Source organism: Mustela nigripes, chromosome 3 (genome assembly GCF_022355385.1).
Source record: "Mustela nigripes isolate SB6536 chromosome 3, MUSNIG.SB6536, whole genome shotgun sequence".
Lineage (NCBI taxonomy): Eukaryota > Metazoa > Chordata > Mammalia > Carnivora > Mustelidae > Mustela > Mustela nigripes.
In genome coordinates, this window is record NC_081559.1 from 92,160,386 (window position 1) to 92,182,101 (window position 21,716).

The 21,716-nt window shown below is 38.9% G+C and overlaps 1 protein-coding gene across 1 annotated transcript in view; it reads right to left on the reverse strand.

Moving 5' to 3' along the window:
- Position 1: 1 nt before the first annotated feature.
- THSD7B (thrombospondin type 1 domain containing 7B) overlaps positions 2-21,716 on the reverse strand; it is a 717,646-nt gene continuing 695,931 nt past the window's right edge. The window contains exons 20-24 of the mRNA XM_059395498.1: positions 9,815-9,960; positions 4,312-4,471; positions 3,087-3,260; positions 2,891-2,986; positions 2-135 (exon numbers count right to left, since the gene is read on the reverse strand). Coding sequence (XP_059251481.1) covers positions 20-135; positions 2,891-2,986; positions 3,087-3,260; positions 4,312-4,471; positions 9,815-9,960 — 692 coding nt within the window. The 3' untranslated portion in view covers positions 2-19. The remainder of the gene's footprint in view (positions 136-2,890; positions 2,987-3,086; positions 3,261-4,311; positions 4,472-9,814; positions 9,961-21,716) is intronic.

Genomic DNA, 21,716 nt, shown 5'->3' on the forward strand with positions numbered 1-21,716 from the left:
CATATGCAGAAGACAGCAGTTAAAGGTCTAGAGGCTTCAGCGCGGGACTCACCTGTGTACAGTAAGAGAAAGGTTTTTTGCAGGCTGGATTACACTGCCGAATAGCAGCAGGACGTGCCTGAGGGGCGCAGCCTCCTACAAAGAAAAACAAAAACAAAAAGAAAAGAAAACAAAAAACACAAAACCCCCATAAAAAATAAAAAATTAAAAAAAAAAAAAAACACAAAACCCACCATCATTTGTGGACTTTTCTATGATAAACATTAAAAAAGAAAATGGTTTTCCTCTCTGGGCACTCTGTAACAGTACTCTTTTTTATATGCATCTGCTGACACATGGTCCAGCTGTATTTTATTGATAATTGTTCAAGATGGGAGGCTCTGCCAACAAGACAGTTGCGGTAGTTTTTGTACCTATTCATTGGCAAATGTGATTCTATCACAGGACTCTGCTTGAGGGCCACATCTGTTTGCCGGGCCAGAAAAAGAATGGATGAAATTTCAATTTCAGTTCAGGAGCCCAAAGTACACCTGCTCAAAGACCCATTCTTTGTATATTTTTCTCCAGTGCCTGAATACCCCAACTAGGCAATAAGCCAATTGGCAACAACCAATGTTAAAAGAAAGCCACAAGTAGGTTCATGGACCACAATAGCAAACTTCTTGGTAAAGCTTTAAAATATATCTCAGCTAGAATGCATACACACACACAGTCACAAATGGAGCTTGACACATTTTCTAAAAAAAGCAAATGTATAAGCTCCTGGAGAGGCAGTCATACATCTGATACAGTACTTTCAGGTATTAAATATTTTTGAGTAAATGGATGGAATAATGTCTCTGTACTCTGCGATAATTTACACATTAGTTATGCCTTTCAGGAGTCAGGTACTAGGCTAAGAACTTGATGTATTGAGGGTAGCATTTAAATTGTATTTATGTAATACTGGTTTCACTTATAGATTCTAGCTTTTGCCTTACTATAATTGCCACCCAGTTATAGCTTATGATTGGGTACCTAGCAAAAAGCTTTCAGCCCAAGATGGTGTAGGAAACAGACCTACATTTTCCCTGTGAATGAAGCAGCTAAATTCCTAGTGTTACTGAAAGAATAAAAATCCTCACAGGGTAAAAAAACAAAAAACAAACACAAACCTAAAATCCAGAACTATACCTCCATGTGAATGGATAATTTGGACAGAGGAGTAATAACCACATGGTGGTGTTGCTGCCAGTACTGCTTGGGGTGGGTAGGGGGGTGTTTCCACTGAGTACCAGAGATCTCCAAAGAGCAGTGTCTGCAACCCTGGGGAGAGAATCTCTAGGGAATTGGTAGAGATTCCCTAGAATCTCTAGTAGTCTTATCTAGACAACACCGTGCATCTTCTAGTATCTAGAAGATACTAGAATTTGTGTAGCTCATACAAATGTTGTTTAAACTTAAAAAATGAAATGAAGCTGATAGTTAACAGCCGATAGTGATAACCTGAGCTCATCAATGGATGGCCCAGTGCTGTACACTGTGCAAGTCCACAGAGGAGAATTTGATAGTGTAACCTGCACCAGCCTGCTCTCAGGGTTCTGAGAGGATGCTGCTTGTGATGTTTCTGGTTAAACAGATTCACAACGTATTCAGTTTCAACAATAACTTACAGAATGGGCAAGCAGCTTAAAATAAATTACCATATGGATAAACTATGGATTAAAGGGAATACAATAACACAAATATAGGCAAACAAGACAAAGACAGGGCTGACAATTCTTCCATTCCTATGGAAGAATAGAAATTCTCATTGATATGATAAGCTCTGTCAGCTGCAGTAAAAACAATGACAATTTTCTGAGAAGGCATTAAAAAACTTTAAAATTGAGATCATTTGTACAATCAGATTGTATCCACTGTCATGAGTAAAAAACCTTTGATCCATCTATGTTTAGATATTAATAATAATGACTAGCAAAATACCCAAAACCAAGCTTCCAGTGCGATACATTTTTTGCACCATTAACAAATTTATTATATCTTTATCCACCCTTTTACGTTCAACTTTTGTATGTGTTTTATAATATGATATGGTAGCATCGTATAGCATAGAATGTTGAGATATGTCCTCAAAAACTTTTTACTGAGAAGGTACATGATTTAAAACTTTAGAGACTGTTGTTTTAAACTCCCATGTGTCTTTTTCAGACTTTGTCTCAGAACATGATATTTAAGGAAATTTTATTGTGTAAGTTGTTGGATATTATGGGTCTTGGGATAAAGTTGTTTGCTTTCTAAGATGCAAAGGTCTACTACTCAGCCATAAGAATGAAGTCTTGCCATTTGCAACAACATGGTTGGACCTGGAGGGTATTGTGCTGAGTGAAATAAGCAAGACAGAAAAAGACAAATACCATATGATTACACTTATACATAGAATCCAAAAACAGAACAAATGAACAAACAACAACAAAAAAGAAAGAACCAGACATAAATACAGAAAGCAAACTGGTGGTTGCAAAAAATGGGGGTAGGGGGGTGGGTCAGATAAAATGGGTGCAGAGGATTAAAAGGTACAAGTTTCTAGTTATAAAATAAGTCACAGGGAAGTAAAATGCAGCATATGGACTATAGTCAATTATACTGTAATACTGTTATCATGGTGGGCATCTTGTATATAATTATTGGATCACTAAGTTGTATACCTAAATCTAATTTAATGCTATTATGCCAAGGATACTTCAATTAAAAATTTAAAACAAAATAAGGCCTAATGACAATTTGCTATGAAGATCATCTAAGGCCACCTGCTCAGTCTTCTTTTATACTTTGTAAGCTAATTCTTCTCACAAACAGCAACACTCAGAGATCTTTTTGAAGTGCCCACACAAATCTTAGGCAGGAATACCTGTGACATTAATGCCATCTGAACGTTGGCACCATACAGTTCGTTCATTATTGTTCCAAAGACTTGCTTTCCATGTGTAGTGATAACATTTGCCTCCTGCAAGTAAATATGATAACAGCGGTTCTATTACACCTCACATAAAAATAGAATAAGCATTGATCAATCAAGGCTGAGAATCGAGAAGTGCTCTTGGTACCTGTACAGGGGCGTGTTTCTAGAACCTGCTGGGGGCAGCTGTCTTGGTTCTCAAAAGACTGGATTATAAATGCCCTTGACCTAGACTGGCGGCCCATGGTCTCGAAGCTTCTTCCATTGATGCAGGTTAATTCACATGTGCTCCATTCTGACCATTCCATTAAGTGGCAGTCTCCTGGATGGTTGTGCAGGGCAGAGGAAGGAAAATAATATGAAAACTGGCATTTGAAAACGTTTACCTGGAAAGGGTACACAATGACATCTGTGGTGATGGCACAGTGACAGGGGTGGGTTGTACACACTATACATGCCAACTTGATCAATTTTTCACTTAGGATATGCTACGAATGATGATTGATGGTTTAACCTAGTTTAGCAAGAAAGTATAAAAAACTAAATTTTCATTACTTCACTTCAAATCATGGCAGCCTTATCTAGAGGACACCGTGTACCTTCTAGTAATAATAAACTTCTCAAAACAATAACTCAGTTTTCAAAGAGAGGTGTAACATTATAAAATAGACATCCATAGAAACCATATAAAAGGGAGAAGCTGGTCTCTGAAGTGGGATATCTTTGAGTCTAAAGGATGTTTAATAATTTGAACATACACAATTGTGTGTGTATATAGATGTATGTGTCTACACACACCTGGACCTATTCAGCTTCCTGAAAGGCCATATCAGCTAGGTTGGTTATTAGGACTAAAAATCAACTCATACATTTTATGTAACTAATAATTACCTTGACAATTACATAATTTTTTCATGAACCTACAGCATTACTTGTTTCCACACACCATCTTTCAGGGGTTCATCAACTCAAGGAGCCAGTCAGCATTTTTTCGAGTGATAGCCAGTGTGTTAGACACTGTCAGGTTAGGCATTATTAACAGATTTTCTAGATAGAACAATCATTGGTCCAAGGCACTAGATTCTATGATCCTGATAAAACATCAGTGATTTGACAAAATTCTAACTTCATTCTTAAATTTCCAAGTCTGGTGCCTTTTTTTCTTTCTTTCTTTTTTTTTTTTTTTTTTTTTTGGCTTCTTACCTACCTTGCCTCCTTGAAGCTGTAGGGATCTTCCAAAGTGATAATTTTATTGCATTTTTAATTGTTAATTCAAAATTTCAATTTTGATGAGAGCTTTTCCAGGAAAAAAAATTTTTTAATGACTTTAAAAATCCACAGGGAAGTCCCTCCCATCGTTTAAAACTACATACCTGGGCAAGGCACAGAACATGGCTGTTTCAGGATGCTGTCTTGAAAGGGCATTTCTCCACACAGTGCAGCGTCTACACTTACAGCTGACTGAGAGCTTGAACCATTGTGGACCATGCAGGACAGGCTGCGGATCTGGACTCCTTCCCCACAGTCTCCACCCTATTAAAGCAAAGAATACTGTCAGAATTACCCAAACAATAAGCATCTCCCAGGTTTTTGGCTCTGGCCACCTCTCACCCAAGAAAAATCAGTAGCTTCCTTCTCTTGGGAGTTATCTTTCAATTGTTGACAACAAAGCATCAATGAGCAATTCTCTTAGAGCTGACAGAGAAGCTGAAGTAGAAATGCAAATTTATTCCATGGAATTTATGTACTCAGATTAGGACGATTCATTTCGGAACTCAGCCAGGATTGACTGAAAAAGAACAAACAATACAGAATTTGTCTAGGTGTATATATTAAAATGGCCTAATCCATAATCACTCCCCAAGAGAGCATGGGTACAGCCACAGGGCACACATTTCTCTTTTACTTTGCTTGTTTTTCTTTGGTAGGGAATTCAGTATTTTCTTATATGGAATAGGCTGGGGTTTCCAATAAAACACCGATTTTCTCTCTTGCCACAAGAAGTTGTTTTCCCAGCATGCCTTCTTTTTGAATAATTTTTTTTTAAAAGATACTTAATATAAATCCCACTCAGATTTTTCTGGGCAATTAGAAAAAAATTGTGCAATGTATCACAGAAACAGAAACATAGAACTGGAAAGCTCTTAGTGATTATCTGACCTAACCATCTGCCTGATGAAAGGTTTCCCACTATAATGTGTTTGGCAGATACTCATGAGTATTTTCTCCTCAGTTTTTGTCAGGTGTTCATACTTCAAAAATAAGTCCACTGGATATGAGGATAGCTTTAGAGAGCAGCTCTGTTTTTTCCATAAGTACCATAGAAAATGGAGCGGAAGGCAGAGCTTCTATGCTGAGGAGGTAAAATCCCAGGATGGCAAGAGAGAAGGTGAGGAACTACAGCAGGAACGGAGGGAAAGCAAATACAAAGTAGTGAGTTATCAAGCTGGCCTCAATTTCACAACTTCACAAAGTAGTGAGTTACCAGCTGGCTTCTTGGACACCCATGTCTTCCAGACAGGCCATGTGATAACACCATGCCTTGGTACCATCTAAGACGAGGGAGGGAGGCAATCCCAGGCAATATTAACTCCCCTACACTTCTGAGCCATGTTAGTTCCCGCTAGTTCCAGAATTCAGTGGAAGAGGTAGAGTTTTCATGACTACTGATCGTATGGCGGGAGTCCAGAAGGAGAGAGAAAGAGCTAGAGCAAGTTCTCTGCACCCATGCTGCTGCAATCAGGGATGCCACGTGCTCTTATCCATCAACTCCTTATTAGGTGGCAGTCTGGTAACTGTGCCCTGCACTGGGAAAACTGGGTTTTATGTTCTTTTTATGACTTCCCCACTGCAGGAGCCAGAAACTGCCTTTCTAAGGATTTGGAGCTGCTGTGGCCTTTGGAGCGGCAGGAACGAAGGAGGAGGTTGTTGACCAGTGCAGTCAGAATGGAGGGCCAGAGCATGGAGCAGGTCTGGGGTGGGTGCTGGGCCTGCTGAACACCGACCAGGGCCAGGCATCGTGGCAGCAGCTGCTGAGTGCCAAGGGCAGGTTGTTGGACAGACTGCTGGATATCCAGGCTGGTACAGTGCAGTTGCTGAGAAAAATGCTTTACATAATAAGGAAGTTAGGATTCAAAGACCTATTAACAAGAAAGAAAAGGTGTAACTTAGAGGAGGTCCGAGTTGGAGCAACTTAAAGCTTGAAAATCTGAAGGGGCACATAAATTGGGGCCATCACCTTTGCTTCTAGAGATTTTAACAAGAGCTAGCATTTCTTTATCCAAGATGACAATTTCACACCTGATTTATCAACACTTCATAACCGCTCCAGTCATTTCTCTGGCCACTATGAAACTGTCAAAAGAAACGCACCCTAATTTCGGACCCAAGTGCATTTTTTTGGGAGAGAGAGGTTCAGACTTAATTCGCAGCAGATTCATTTAGCTCTAGTAAATGTTTACTCTCTAAAGTGGAAAATAGTATAAGTAGAATTTCTTTTTTAAGGGTCTCTCTTAGAAGTCGTTATCCTGGATGATGGATCCATTGCTGACTTGTCCAAGGTGATGTTTTGCTACAGAGTGTGTGGAGAGAAAAGTATGAAGGCACAGTAGCATGTATGACATTTGAAATGTGCTGTCTGGAACTTGGGTAACAGAAGATGCAACTGATTAGAGTTTTGTTTGAAAAGACAGGAAACAAGTCTCCATCAGGGATGCCTTTAAACACCAGGACAAACAATAATATGCTTCTCGTATGTATCCAGAGCCAACCTGAATCTCTTCCATCTTTGACAACAGCAGCCATAAAATGAAGAGAAATCAGTATCTGAAGGATAATCTCATTCACAAAGCAAGCATTCACTCACTCTCATTCATGAAGCTTTATACACTAGAGGCTGAAAACAGACCTAGGCTTCTGTGAGCAAGACTGTCAATAACCAAGGATCCCCCCACTGACACTCTTCTGTTCCCATCATTGATGGACGTATTGTATGTTCTGAAGTGGCATCTCCACCAGATGTGGATAGGCAGATGGTGACAATAATCATAATCACAGTTTTAATCAAAATTATAATAGCAGCTACAATTGATTGAGCTCTTAATTTATGCCAGGTACCATGGTAAGCACTGTATTAAAATGGTGTAATCCCAACGAAAAGTTTCCAGAAACACAGGTACGATCTCTCCTGATAAGAGATGAAAACAAAAAACAAAACAAAACAAAACAGAACAAAACAAGAACAGACTTGGAGAGCTTACAGACTTGGCAAAATTTGCAGAGCTAAGAACTGACAGAACCTTGACCAAAATAAAGCCCGCTAGACTCAGGAGTCTGAGCTCCTAAAACAGATTTATCAATCTCTATGTGGATACATGTTACCAACGGAGGACTCTGGAAAGAAAAAAATCAGAAAACACTAAAGAAGTAAAGCCCGAGGATGAATGCTTCCTTGTGCTAATCTCTTTCCATGTAAGATTGTGGCTGAACTGGCACATCCGCTGGGCCCTATGTTAGCTCCTCTGCTGGTCTGATCCATTGGATGGCAGTGGGCTACGTGGATATCCCCACCACCCTCAGGGAGTGAGTGCCCAACCTGTATTTGGCAGGTAAGGACAAGGAGAAGCAGGGGTGCAGCTGTGCGAGTGGGGATTTTCCTTTGTGTGCAGAGGCCCACATGTATTTTGATCAGTTGTTCCAAACTCTGTTGACAGATACATTTAAGAAGAGGCAACCTTCCAGAAAGATACTGGGTTAGCCATCTCATGAAGATTTCACAGTTAGGCTTCAAGAAAAGCAGAAATGCAGCTTGAACTCGGGCAAAATTCAACTCCTATCATCATGCTTCCCTTTCTCTTTCACCTCTTCTTTTTTCTGTACCTTTGTTTCTTCTTGTTTCAGAGCTACTTATTTCAACCACAAGGTAGGAAAATGTGACAGGTGAGAGTTCGCAAATACATGACCTTCCAACAGCTTTAGTACCACTCCAAATTCTTAGGGAAGAAGGCTGAAGGGGTACCCACCATTTGGGTAAGGTGCCAACCCTGGAACAATTAACTCCAAATGTGTTTTTCAAGAGCTTTGCCTGGATTAAGTCAAACTGCAGACCTCCCTCCTGCCTGGAGGTGCCAGTGAATAAGAAGAAGCTCATCTAGAAATCGGAAGCAGTTCTGAAATTTGAGGATACACTTGCTGCTAGGGGCTCCCATGGCCTCAAAGCCTGGCTATCTCCAAAGGATGTGATGACCCCCAACCCCCACTGGAATTTCTGAAGAAAATGTTTACAACCCACCACTCTTACTCCTGTGATTCTGGCAAAAGCTCAATATGTGACAGCAACCTGAAACACTACATTTGGCATAGCCCCATAATGTTCCCATGGGACAAGTGGACAGATATGTGTGTAAAAAAAAGAAAGGCTCCTGGGTGGCTCAGTGGTTTAATGCATCTGCCTTTGGCTCAGGTCATGATCCCAAGGTCCTGGGCTTGACCCTGCACTGGGCTCCCTGCTTGGTGGGGAGCCTGCTTCTCCCTCTCCCACTCCCGCTGCCTGTGTTCCCTATCTTGCTGTATCTCTCTATCAAATAAATAAAAACTCTTAAAAAGAAAGAAAAGAAAAGAAAAGAAAAGAAAAGAAAGAAAGGCTCCTAACACCTGAGAAGATAAAAAGGGAAGGTACGAAAGAACAAGTAAGGTAGAAGTAGTAATTGTACGCCTGGCAAGACTTGGAGTAAGGGGTTTATCAGGCCTGCATCTTCCCACCCTCCCTGCTAACTTTCATCTCCCTTCCCCTGCAATGGGTTCCTGAATTCTTTGAGTTTATTTTCTCTACTCTGTCAACAGTTATCACCGTGCTAAGGAAAAACATTCCTTCCATTTCCTTATTGGGATTCCAAGCGGCATTTGGAAATTGCTCAAGATTTAGGAAAGAAGATGATTTTCAACTCATAGACAAATTATTCGTATTTAAAGCCATTAGGTTACTATTGAATTAATGAGCATGGTTCTCTTATTTTCTGTAAAAAGGAGACTGAACAAATGTACCACACACTGCTGTTCCTCTGGGACTTATTAAAATCCATGGGCATTTAACTTCTGCAAGACAGTAATGCGGCATGACAATGTCATTCTGACAGGAACACTAAACATCTCTCGGAGAATACTCGGCAGATTTCATAACGTATAATCACAATTATTGTTACCTAATTAAAATGTGCTTTGGAATATGAACTGAAGGATAAACTAGTAAAATAAAAACTTAAAGAAAATCAATTGTGCTTTTTCTTATACAAGAAACCACAGAGAAAATGCAAGAGAGGATCTTTGCTGATCTAGCAAAAGCTCTGTGTATGTGATATATGATGATGTTGCTAGGCATTTATATTTCAGGTCAATAAAAAAGTAATCATTGAGGAAAATGTAGTAACCTTGGTTTGTGTAATAATGTTAAAATATAACTTTCATACACTTTTGGTTTTCTGCCCATATGCAAGATTTTGTCTAAGCCTTAAAGTGCCTCTTGAAGAAATAAGGCAAGCTGTGCATTTCCATCGCATCAGGGTTTTGCCTAATTAAATAATACTTTGATATTTTCAACAAGCCAAGAACATAACATTGTATTCCAGAGAATACCTAAGAAAAAGAAAGTCCCATGATCCCATGAGAATCCATGCCTAATGAATGGCTATTTTCCTGGCAATAACTCTCGGCATAAGGTTAAGTCATTCAGTTGTAATTTTGCGTGTGTTCTATTGCATAAAAATACATAGTGCCAGGCCCCTAGTGCTGTGAAATCTATTCCATCCGCACACAGGTTGAGCAGACAGATGCTTTAGACCAACTAAAAAGCATTTCTTTAACTATCATCACGTGACCTACCTCCAATTTACATGCAGACCAGTTGCCAAGGACCCAGCTGTAGCAAGGCGTCACTGGGCAGGTTTTCTGCTGGGTCAGCTCTGTGGGGCATGGCCGTCCTTCTCCTTGGGTTGGCATAATGACGAATCGAGCCCGGCTCATTTGACCTAAAATGATAAAGAAGGTGTTGGCTTTTTGTTTATAGGCTGGCTTAGTAAGAGAATTAAAAAAACAAAAACAAAAACAAAAAAACCAGAATGGGGCGCCTGGGTGACTCCGTGGGTCTCTGCCTCTGCCTTCGACTCAGGTCACGGTCCCAAAGTCCTGGGATCGAGTCCCGCATCGGGCTCTCTGCTTGGCAGGGAGCCTGCTTCCTCCTCCTCTCTCTCTTTGCCTACTTGTGATTTCTCTCTGTCAAATAAATAAATAAAATCTTTAAAAAAAACAAGACAGAATGTTGTCTTACATACACAAGTCTTCATTAAAATACACCCAACTTTGTCATGTCTGGCTCTCAGTTTTTCCTGCCATTTTAAGTTTCCTATAGACATGCAGGTTATGGAAGATTTCCATAATGCTTAAGGTCTTGGAATTCTGTCTGCCTTTTACTTTAGTCTTCCTAACTCCAAACTCTGTACTGTTGCCCAAATAGACTGATCCTGTAAACATTGAGGGAGTGCTAATTAATTTGACAAATATTTATTAAGCTGCAGTATGATCCAGGCATCTTGCTATGTGCTAGGAATACAGGGATGAAATTGCCAGATTTAGCTTCTGCCCTCATAGATCATGTACTTTAGGCCAAAATTAAAAATATTAAAAATAGAGTTATATCTTTCTTGGTAGGTTCTAAATTAGCAAGTAGGGTGAAAATTGCACACAACCTAAATTATCCTAGAAAATTACTTAGGAAGTTGCCATCCCAAGGTCTCCAGACTATCTTTCAATTAATTCAATAGGGACAATTGTCCTATGGCTTAGAGCCAAATTGTTTTTTCACTAAACACAAGATGAATGAAGTTGTTGGCTTGTGTGAAGGAGGCTGGATTTTTGAAAAAAATATGCTCAAATACTGGTATTCCAATTCATTAAAAAAAAAAAAAGACAACTGGTTAATAGGAATAGCCAAGGAAAAAGCAGGGCTCCCATGTTATTTAACACCCACTCATAAGCATCAGGTCTTAAACCTGTTAAAGGGGAACAGTGGGCAGAATTTAAATGTCTGAGTTTCTCTCTTGCTCTCTCCCCAACTCACTCCTGTCCTTAATCTGTCTTTTTTGATGAAATACTAGGTACAACTAGTTTCATTGCTATTGTCTGTGAATATGATGTCCTTCCACTATTGTTAAAAAGTTAACTATTTAATTGTATTTGTGATAAAAAACAACAACAACAACAACAACAGACAGTTCCATGACAGCATGTTATGGGGGTATATGCCAGTCTGGGAAGGAGTCAGAGCATTTCCATGAGCAGCTGACCTTTGAGCAGAAACCTGAAGAAGTCAGCCAGGCATGATGTACGAGAGGTGTCTCGTTGCCGAAGAAAGGGCACATGAAGAAGCCCTGAGATGCAAAGGAGCAAACCACATTTGTGGCACTGACAGAGGCCAGTGTGGTCCAAACAGAGCTAGGGGAAGAATATGTTGAGGAAGTGCTATTAAAGCTATTTAAAATTGTTGTTGTTGTTGTTGTTTAAAGATTTTATTTATTTATTTGACAGAGAGAGATCACAAGTAAGCAGAAAGGTAGGCAGAGAGAGAGGGGGAAGCAGGCTCCCCACTGAGCAGAGAGCCCGATGTGGAGCTTGATCTCAGGACCCTGAGATCATGACCTGAGCCAAAGGCAGAGGCTTTAACCCACTGAGCTACCCAGGCGCCCCTATTAAAGCTATTTAAAGTGGGGTCTTTTAATTGATGTCACAGATTCTAGATTTCTATGTTAAGAAAAATGGAAAGTGAGGGAGAACTTCAACACAGAATTCCCTTGAAAGCCCTGGGTCAAGATAATTCTCAGATGTTCTCAAGTTCGGGGATGAGTAAGAGTGACTCATCTTTCACTAGACTAGACCTTTTCCTGGCTACTAGAAGATTACAGATTTTGTGCTAAACTAATTCTCTCTGAGAAAACCTATGGGGAAAACTAGAAGTTGTTTTTGTTTTTGTTTGAGTTAGATTCCACTCCCAGTGTGGAACCCAGGGTGGGGCTTGAACTTACCACCCTGTGATTGAGACCTGAGCCAATATCAAGAGTCAGATGTTTAACTCACTGAGAAACCCATGTGCCCCTAGGAGGCTCCAGTCACCCCATTCTTCATCCTTAAGGTTCAGGCTCTTGTCCCTAACACGGTGCTTCACATGTATTAAGCACTAACTGAATATCTGAATATCTGTTAAATTCATATTTTTATACATTGTCTATGTAATATCTGGTATCTGAAAATGTATGATAATACATCAATTATTGAGCAAGTACCAAGTACGAAGGTAATGTTCTAAATACTTAAATGCGGAAGGATAAAACAACTCTAAAGGAAAATTCTTCCAATACTTTGGATAAGGAGGAGGAGGGAGACTCTAACTCACTTGTCTAAGGTCAACAAAATGAGTGATGTGAGTAAGGTGCAAGACAAGATTCAAAGTCAAAGTTTTGGTCCAGAGGGTGCTGTATTAGTCCTGAATTGAGAGAGCAAGGATAACCACTTACCACGTCCTTTTATGGGAAACATAAAAGGAACTTCGGATGAAGATAAATTTGAGTCAGCAATGACATGTGTTTGGTTAACAACAGAATCAACCCATTCTTCCTGGGTGTGAACTCCTATGAAGACCATGCATTTTTGATGTTCTCCCCAGCATGACCCAATTCAAATCATAGTAGTTGGACATCATTCATCTGAAATCTTGTCCCTGCTTGGTGAATACATTTGGTTCAAGATTTTACATTAATTCCTGCTTAAATACTCCTCAGTTTTATAATATTCTTTATGTTTATCCTCTTGACCTAAATACCTATTACCCTAAATGTCATTATAATTGGATTCTATTCTATCCATAGCTGTAAGAATAATAACAATGCAGTATTGCCTTTATCACAGCTAAAGAGGCTCTATTTCATTATAACCAAATAATTTCAAGTTTGTGCTTGAATTGATGGCATGTAGATGGCCAATACTTTACAACTATTTTAGTCATTTCTATTAAAGTGACAGATATCTTTTGCTGGACATAGAGCTGGGGGGAACCTAATGTATTCAACAGAAAAAAAAAAGATGCTATTACTTTTTGAAATAATGGAAGTCTTAAAATCATTCCTTGAAAGCACAGCCATAGGATTTCTCTGCCTTTTGCTATCCTAATGCCAGGAAGAAAAGACAGTGAGGTACACAAAAATAAGATTTTCAAACAATGCCAATTACTACCAAGAATACATTATTTTAAAACCAAGGAGCTTATAACAATCCTATACTTTGAAGCGTATTGTCATGTTTAAGTGGCTAATATTAAAGTTCAGTGACAAAATGTTGCTAATGAAGGCATGAGTGTGTAAAAGGTTTCTGTGGGGTACTTGATATAAGTTTCTTTCTTTTTTTCTTTTTTAAGTTTTATTTGTCAGAGATTTTTTTGTTGTGTGCACCCAAGCAGGGGGAGTGGCTGACAGAAGGAAATGCAGGCTCCCCAATAAGCAAGGGGGCAGGGCTCGATTTCAGGACCCTAAGATTCATGACCTGATCTGAAGTCAGCCCCTTAACCAACTGAGCCCCCTGGGGGCTTTTCTTTATGTCAGGGATAGTTGGGTTTTATAAATTATCAGAGAAAGCACTCCCGAAGTTAATCACTCTTTCACAAGTCCTGCAGTTGTAAATATTAAATCTAGCTACAGATACAGATACAGATCTAGATACAGATAGAGATGGCATCAGTGAGGAGGCCCACCATCTTCAAAGGTAGTTGTTTAAAATTGCCCAGGATTCCAAACATCAGACAGGTTGGAATATCCAGCCAGGCAGTATCTTTCAACGCTGATTATTCTAAAAGGAATCCCTACAATCAGGAGCCTAAAGAAATAGTTTTGGTGATAGTGAATTTCCATGTGAGGGGAAAAGCAGAGGAAAATGTGGCCCAGTTGAAGATATTCAGTTTCAACGTGATATAGAATGTAAGGGAAAGAGAAGTTTAAAATAGCTGATGTACGGTGAAAAGAAACCTGGACTTGGCATCAAAATTCTCTAGTTGGAAACATTTCTCTCAGATTAACAGCTCGTAAGTGATGGGACTACATGGAAGTACTTAACTCCTCAGAACATGAGTTTCCTCTTCTGTAATATAAAGTATACAGAAAGTTCTTACTATCTGAGGATAATTCTTGTGAGGAGAAATGCCACTTAATCAGTCTATTTAAATGGAAATTAAATTTTTTAAAATAAAGTCGAAATGGGACTTTTTCTGGAAATAGAAATGTATGTGGGTGGAGTTTATTTGATCTAATATCAACTACTGTGTGGATGATAATTGTTACAAAGTGATCATTATTAGGAAAAATTATAAATCAGTCATTAATATTTCTTATGTAATTTTGTCATTATCCTATAAAAGATGCATTGTTTCGTGATTGACTTTTGCAGTTTGATCATCATTCTTTGGCCTTTGACTCACTTTTCATCAACTTTCTCATGAGCTCCCTTTAATCTTTGATGTACAAATGGTTCCATTTTGTATCCTTTTGTTCTGGGTATGGACTCTATTTGCAGCTAGAGACTGATCAGCAAATATTCTGATGGAATGACAGAACATGTGTCAATGGAGAAAGGTTGTTGGTTGGGGGATAGCTTCGTAAACGGTCAGTTCCTTAGTGAATATGTTGATGTTATAAAGGCTTTTCCTTCCCTCAGAATTCACAATTATACTGACTCAGGTGAAAAGCACTGAGATGATGAGGATTCCTTAGCAACATCTCACATTGGTTATATAAATAAAAAAATACCATATATAAACCACCATATAGTATCTAAAATACAGCAGTTGGTTGTTAAAACTTCTATTTTTAGCCCTTTACTTTAACAACTGATATTTCATATCTATTTCTACAACTGGCACTGACTGCTTCTCCTTGTGTTCTGTTGGGCTTATGATATGAAAAGCATACAGTTATGAAATCCCTAATGATTCTGCCTGGTCCCAACCCACCAAACCTCTTACACCGTAGCTTGGATTCCTTCTGCCCTCAGAGTAAGAGTGAAGATTTCTACCATGCCTATCCCAATGCTTCCAATCTGAAAATGGGGGCATTTTCTTGGAGGCTCTCTCTGGATTCCTCTTTTTGGGTTTATGTTTTTCAGTAAAAGAGGGCTAGGAATCTATTTGGAACTGAATTCAATGGCAGCTATAGATAAGATGTTTAACAAGCAGTACCAACGAGATGTAAAAACCAAAATCGACTCTGTTCATCTACTCTTCAGGCTATAAAAGAGAGAAAAGCACTCCCTTACAAAATATCTTTCCAATTTAATAAAGACCCAAATTACAGTAGGGTAGGTTTGCTAGCAATTCCCTCTTTTTCTCTCCTCCCTTGAGGAACATTGGGAACTCATTATGAGCAACAGTGATATTGGGTCTACTGTTAAAATAGCAATTATTACTTGCAGTGATGAAGAAAGAATTGCACGGTACGAATGCCAGGAAGAAAAGACAGTGAGGTACACACACCTCACACACACCCGAAGAGAGGACTATATTGGTGCCTACATATAGGTTTAAAGGATATTGGACCAGATCACACGCCCACTGAAGTATTCAGACTTCACTCTGGGGCTCCACTGACAAAGGGGCTGTGGAAAATGTAAGCAGTAAAAAACCTCACAAAATAAATATTTGTCACTGTATAAATTCATAAAAGGAAATGGAGTTGATGCAATGTTCTCTGACCAGACTTCCAGATCCAAGGAGCCAGCCACCATATGCCTTTATAGTGGCATGCTTTAAACAATAGTTCATCTGCGGCCCTGACATATGGTCATTGGGTTAATTAAAAATTATGGTTTTGATAGCTCTGGGCAGCTTGAATATGACCAAACAATCCAAAGTAGGTATGGAGGGGAATATGGAAAAGGAAATACGAGAATAATGAGCAATAAAGAACATGCCTACTTAATCTTAAATAGTTCATTAAATAAAATACCTGAGCAATTTAGATAAACATACTCACAAACTCCAATGCACTGCAGACATGGAAATAGAACAACAGTAGTATAAGAAGTCACTTTGAGCTTATAGCATGTTATTTGAATATCAGGACTGGTTTGCTTTCCACCTGGGCATTATTTCTTTTGAATAGGAATTGAATTTTCAAGGCTTATGCATAATGGTCTTCCACAGCCGACATCTACAAGGGATTGGCTAATTTACACCATGAAAGGTGGGGCTCAATGTCACTAACTTCAACTTGATGGTGGTCCTTTCTGATGTTCAACAAAAAATTAGGTTATTTAATATGGTGTTTCCATTTTAAGGATTTCCTCCTGTGGATTTATCTTTAAGATTTTGGTGCCTGCTACTTAATGTTAGTAACAAATAACAGCAGATGACAAAAAAGAAGCCAGGGGCTGCTCATAAAAACCTCATTAATAGCTGATCAGGTCAATCTATTAATCTATTAATCAATTTTGATCACCTATGTCTCTGGTTAGGACAGTTTGTTGTATAATACCTTTTGCATTACAAAAGCATTCAGTGTTATGGAGGGAGGGACTGAGTTAAGTGAATACAATGTGCTATGATACAGAGGTGATATAAGTACATTCTAGTTTAGATTTTTTCCTTTCCTTATCCTGCTTGCTTGGCTCTCCCTTCCCCAGAGAGTACCTGCTCTCCCCACTACCCTCAAATAAATCACTTCAACAAGAATCCCAATCTCAGACTCTGCTTCAGACACAGTTATTAATATTCTTGCTTCATAAACTGAAGCTCAGAGAAGTTAAATATGTTTTTGCCAAGTCACACAGCTATGTGGGAACAAAGATCCATCTTATTCCAAAAGCATGTGCTTCTCAAAGGTTTTCAATCTGGTCCAAGTCAGGCATCAGATGCTGTGCTGTAATTATTAGACCACTTGGACAAGTCTGAAATGTATACTTAGGTCTACCCTGTACAATAAATGTGTTGCCTGTATTCATATATTTCCTATTTTCCTTTAGTAAAAGGTATTTACAACTATAGTACTAACCTCTTCCACTCTGAGAGCTCTTTATTTGTTTGGGGGTACTTCTCAGTACATTCCTGAAAGCAGTGGACAGTTACATTGTCTAAAATGTTCAATTTATTTCATGAGGCTCTTTGTACTCTTAACAAATATCTCTTGGAGGCACCAGGCTGGCTCAGTTGGTAGAGCATGTGACCTTTGATTTCAGGGTTGTGAGTTTGAGCCCCACATGTGGTGTGTTTACGGAAAGAAAGAAAGAAAGGAAGGAAGGAAAGAAGAAAGAAAGAAAGAAAACCAAATTTAAAAAAAATACTGCCTAGACTTTATATCTAAGTTTAAGTGTAAACACTGTTTTAAATATCCACTCTGGTGGTCATGGATTTGGGATCAGTGTTACACTCTACTGTAACAGAGTGGGGAAAAATTTTGGCCCTGATCTGCAACTTAGACTGATCTTTGGCCTATAGTTCGCAGTGTTAGAGAAGGAAGATATGGCAAAAGTTCTGCATTCAGAGCTACAGTCCAAAGCTTTTTCCTACAGAAGGATTTTTTGGCCTACCTAAAAATTGTTGCAGGCATCCGGATACCTTTCATCCAAGAAGAGAACACTCAAGTTAGGCAAGATAAAGATTCTATAAGGCTTTCACAGTAAAGATTCTATAAGGCTTTCACAGTAAAGCAGACTAGTCCAAGACTTGACCATATATCTGGGAGTGAGGTCAGCTAAGTAAAAAACAACTAGACCACAGTTTCAGAAATTGAGACATACCACGGTATCACGGATCGTGATAGATCTTTCAAGGACAGAAGATTAGGCACCCTTAACTTGGTTTAGAAATCAAGAACTCCTGACTTCTCTGTAGTGTGTTCTAGCCATTCATCTCCATGTCTCCACTCAACAATCAAATTTCTGTCCCATTAAAAGCTAACAAAACTTGATGGACGATTGTAAAAACCTATATACTGCAGAGATACCCCAATAAGGAGCTCCTCACATGATGCAAAAGGAGCAGGGCAGAGAGAGTGATTTTGGTCATCCTGCTCCTACTGTGTCCACCAGTCACACCTTTCCCAGGTCATAGTGGATTTCTGTAGCTACATTCCGATTGATGTGCTACATAATATGCAACATTATTGATTAGGAAACAAGTATACATTTAGTAGGCTTAAAATTCTGGGGGACCTCTTAAAACTCTTACTGCCCTTTGTGTCCTAATCTGAGATCCATTTCTTCTACTTATTTTTAAATATTCCTATAAATTATGAGAATTTTTATACAGTGATACACAGGGTCATGGATATAACACAAACATTTACAAGTACAGTTTCAGATGCAAAGGGGCAAGCGGAGCAAATGGGGCTTTGGAGATGCATGAACATGGGTTTCAATCTTTCCTCCAGAACCAGCCAACTACATGACTTGAGCAGGTTACTTGTTTATTACCCCGCCTGTGAAGATCTGCCTATGCCTATACTTCATAGTACTATTGTAAAAAGTTACTAAAACACTTCTGCCTCCAACAATTGTGGCTTTAACCAAAAGATGTCAAGCAGTAATTATTCTAACATTTCATCAGTTTACAGATAAAAAGTAGTGCAAGTGAGTTCTCCAAAGACTAGTTCAAAGACCTACAACTTGCCATTGGAAAAGCTAGCTTGAAAGCTCAGATCTTCTGATTTCTTGTTCAGTCTTTTGTATCCCCCATTCTGCCATTTTATAATTTAGCTCTTATTCTCTTGTCATAGGAACTAATTACTTGATATAACAAGTAAGTTTGAATTGTTATAACTATTGGACTGTGCCTGGTCAAGGATACCACACTGATCACATTTTATACAGACACTAAAACTGAAGACTACCAGCTTATTTTTGCTTAAAGAAAAAAAAAAAAGCCAGAAAGATCACAAAGGGGTGGTACTTTGGAGTTAATACAAAATTATTTTTGCATTATAAGCCAGAGTTGACAGAAAAATTATATGCCATCTGGGAAAAGAAGAATCAGGCTGGTTTAAATAATATAGAAAACATAAACTCATATACACTGAATTAAAAAATACAAAATAGGAAAAAAATCAGTTTGAGATTAATAACATTCTTAGAGTGTTATCAGTCAAATAATAATTATGAATAATTCATGATATGCTAAATTTAGGGAGTTCTACATTCCACTGAACTGATGAAAATTCAACAAAGAACATGACTAATCCAAATATTAAGCTCTTCTATTACAAGCTTTGATCTTTGAAATCTATCTAAAAAGATTCCTTAGTGGAAGCTTAAAATCAGTCTCTCTCTGACATGAAATAAATTGGATTCAAACTGTTCTGACCTTGAAATCTTTAACACAATTAGAAAGTCTATGCCAAGCATCAGGTGTACATTAAAGAGACAATCCAGACACTTGGAAAATAAAGGAAGAACTCATTTTAAAATCTCTCCCCAGATCAAGGTAGTTCTGTGGACTTGATGGCGGAAGTGTGGCTCGTGGGGGGAGCACCTGGGACAGTCAGCACACCAGCGTTTACCTGACAGCCAGGAAACTGATAAACTGCGACAACTGTGTGAATTTTTTGCCTTTGATAAAGAAGTCCGCGGAGAGCCGCAGGTGCTGGAGTCAGACTCCCATGCAACTTTCTTGCCCACTTTAATGTGACTAAATAAACTCTCTCCTCTCATGGTTTCTGCCCCATTGCTACCAACAGTTGGAAAAATGAAAGCGCCTCATACAAAAGACAGCTGCTGGCACACTGTCTCGGAAGGGACAAGGTACAGATGCTTTCCGATGATAGCTTCCAACCCTTTCAGCTCCAGAGTTTGGCTTCTTTTAAGAAACACATTCATCTGTGCCATACACTTTTGCTTTTGATTATTGCTGTTTGCTTGTTGCTTTTAGGTTGTGCCTGAGGATTAAGGCTGGATCTAAATACGTAATTCTCTCATTTTGGAAATGTTACTATCCGCCTGTGGTGGGGGCAGGGGCGGGTGATGATCAGAGAAGAGTGGGGCTCTAAGATTAGGGGTGGAACTGGACAAGTTTGGGGGCTGTGGGGTAAAATGGAATGTAGCTGAAGACTCTCTCTGCAAAATCCTGAGGGTGGGTGCTTAGAAATTCTAGGCCCGTGTGTTCTATTCTTCCTTGTACCATTCAATTTATTTGTTAAGATTGAAATTGGGTACAAATATAATTACAAAGATACTGATTTTTAGATTTTGTCTGTAGGTCCTGACAAGGGCTTCAATGTAACAGGTAGTCAAGGAGTTTCAATGTAACAGGAAGTCTAAGAACACTTGTGAATTGAGTAAGAGCAGCCTCCTAAAGAAAGCACCAGTTGTAAGAGCTGTGGCACCTCGCCATTCAGTGTTGACATAAATATCACCTCTTGGGTGGTCTTTCCTCCCCTGTCCCTCACTCCCTGGAAAACTACTTGATATCTTTATTCTCCATCACATGATCGATTTTGCTTTCATTGTGGATATTGGTTATTTCTGTGTTTATATCTTCATTTATTTGCTATCTGTATTGTCATCATCACCAACTACTTTTCCACTGGACATTCACTGTATGACGTCAGGGGACTCTGTTTGCCTGGGATCCCTTCTGTTCCTTACAGTGTGGGCTCAGCTGTTGCGAGAACAACTGACACTCAGAAAGCATCCAATGAATATTTGTAAAACATGAATACACTTCAACAGTCCTGCCTTCAAGAACAGACATCTAACTGGCATGGTCACCATATAATTTATTTTTCACACTGCCACTTTTGACAATGAAAGAAGACACTGTTAGGTGCCAGGATAATAGATATAAGCTTCATAAATCTTTTTTGAATGAATTAAGAAACACAGAATACACACACCCTTAGATCACTGGAGGGTCTGACAGATATCAGGATTATGGAATGTGTTTTTAAATGTATAATTACATCTGACAATTCAGGAGATCAAGACATCTAAAGATCAAGAAAGGATTCCCAAGAAGATATCCTAATAGACCCTTAGAAACTAGCAAGAGGTAACTTGTAATTAGTGCTATTTTGAATGCCAGTGCATACTATTTCGACAACTTCCAAGAGCTTTATGTAACTTGATTTCTCCAAGTAGTTAACATTCCTTCCCCAGTCCCACTGGTACCTTAGTTCACACAGTAACTTCCTTAGGAAATCTTTGATTGCTTCTCTTTGTTTATTATTCTAAGGCTTAGAAAAGGTGAATTTAAGTTCAAACTCTAATTACCTAGAATTCTCTAATAGTGGGATTCAGATTTGGGAAAGTTTTTCTTTTGTTTGCTTTTGTCTTTCTAATAGACAAACAGGCTGCTGAGTCCATAGCACAATAAAACTGCTTGAAAAATTAAATACTTGGTATTAAACTTAAAATTAAGGGTCTTATGTTTAAAGGTAGTGTATTAGTATAACACAGAGCTCTGTCATGTTTCATTGACTTGGTACAGTGGCAGAATTAGGACTGCCAGGCAAAAATAATAATAAACAGGTCTATCTCTTTTGCATTGAACATATTCTTGGGTAATGGTACCTAAGACATGTGCATTTAGTTCGAGGGTGAAGAAAACATCCACTGGCAGTTTTGGCTGCCTTTGGGCTTGTGATCCAGTATGTGGGTTCTTCCCCTATAATGAAGAACTGCAGGGGCAATGACAGATATTAACTGAAATTCCTCCAATATGTCAGGCACACATATGCTCAAGGGAACTGGGGAGAATTCACTC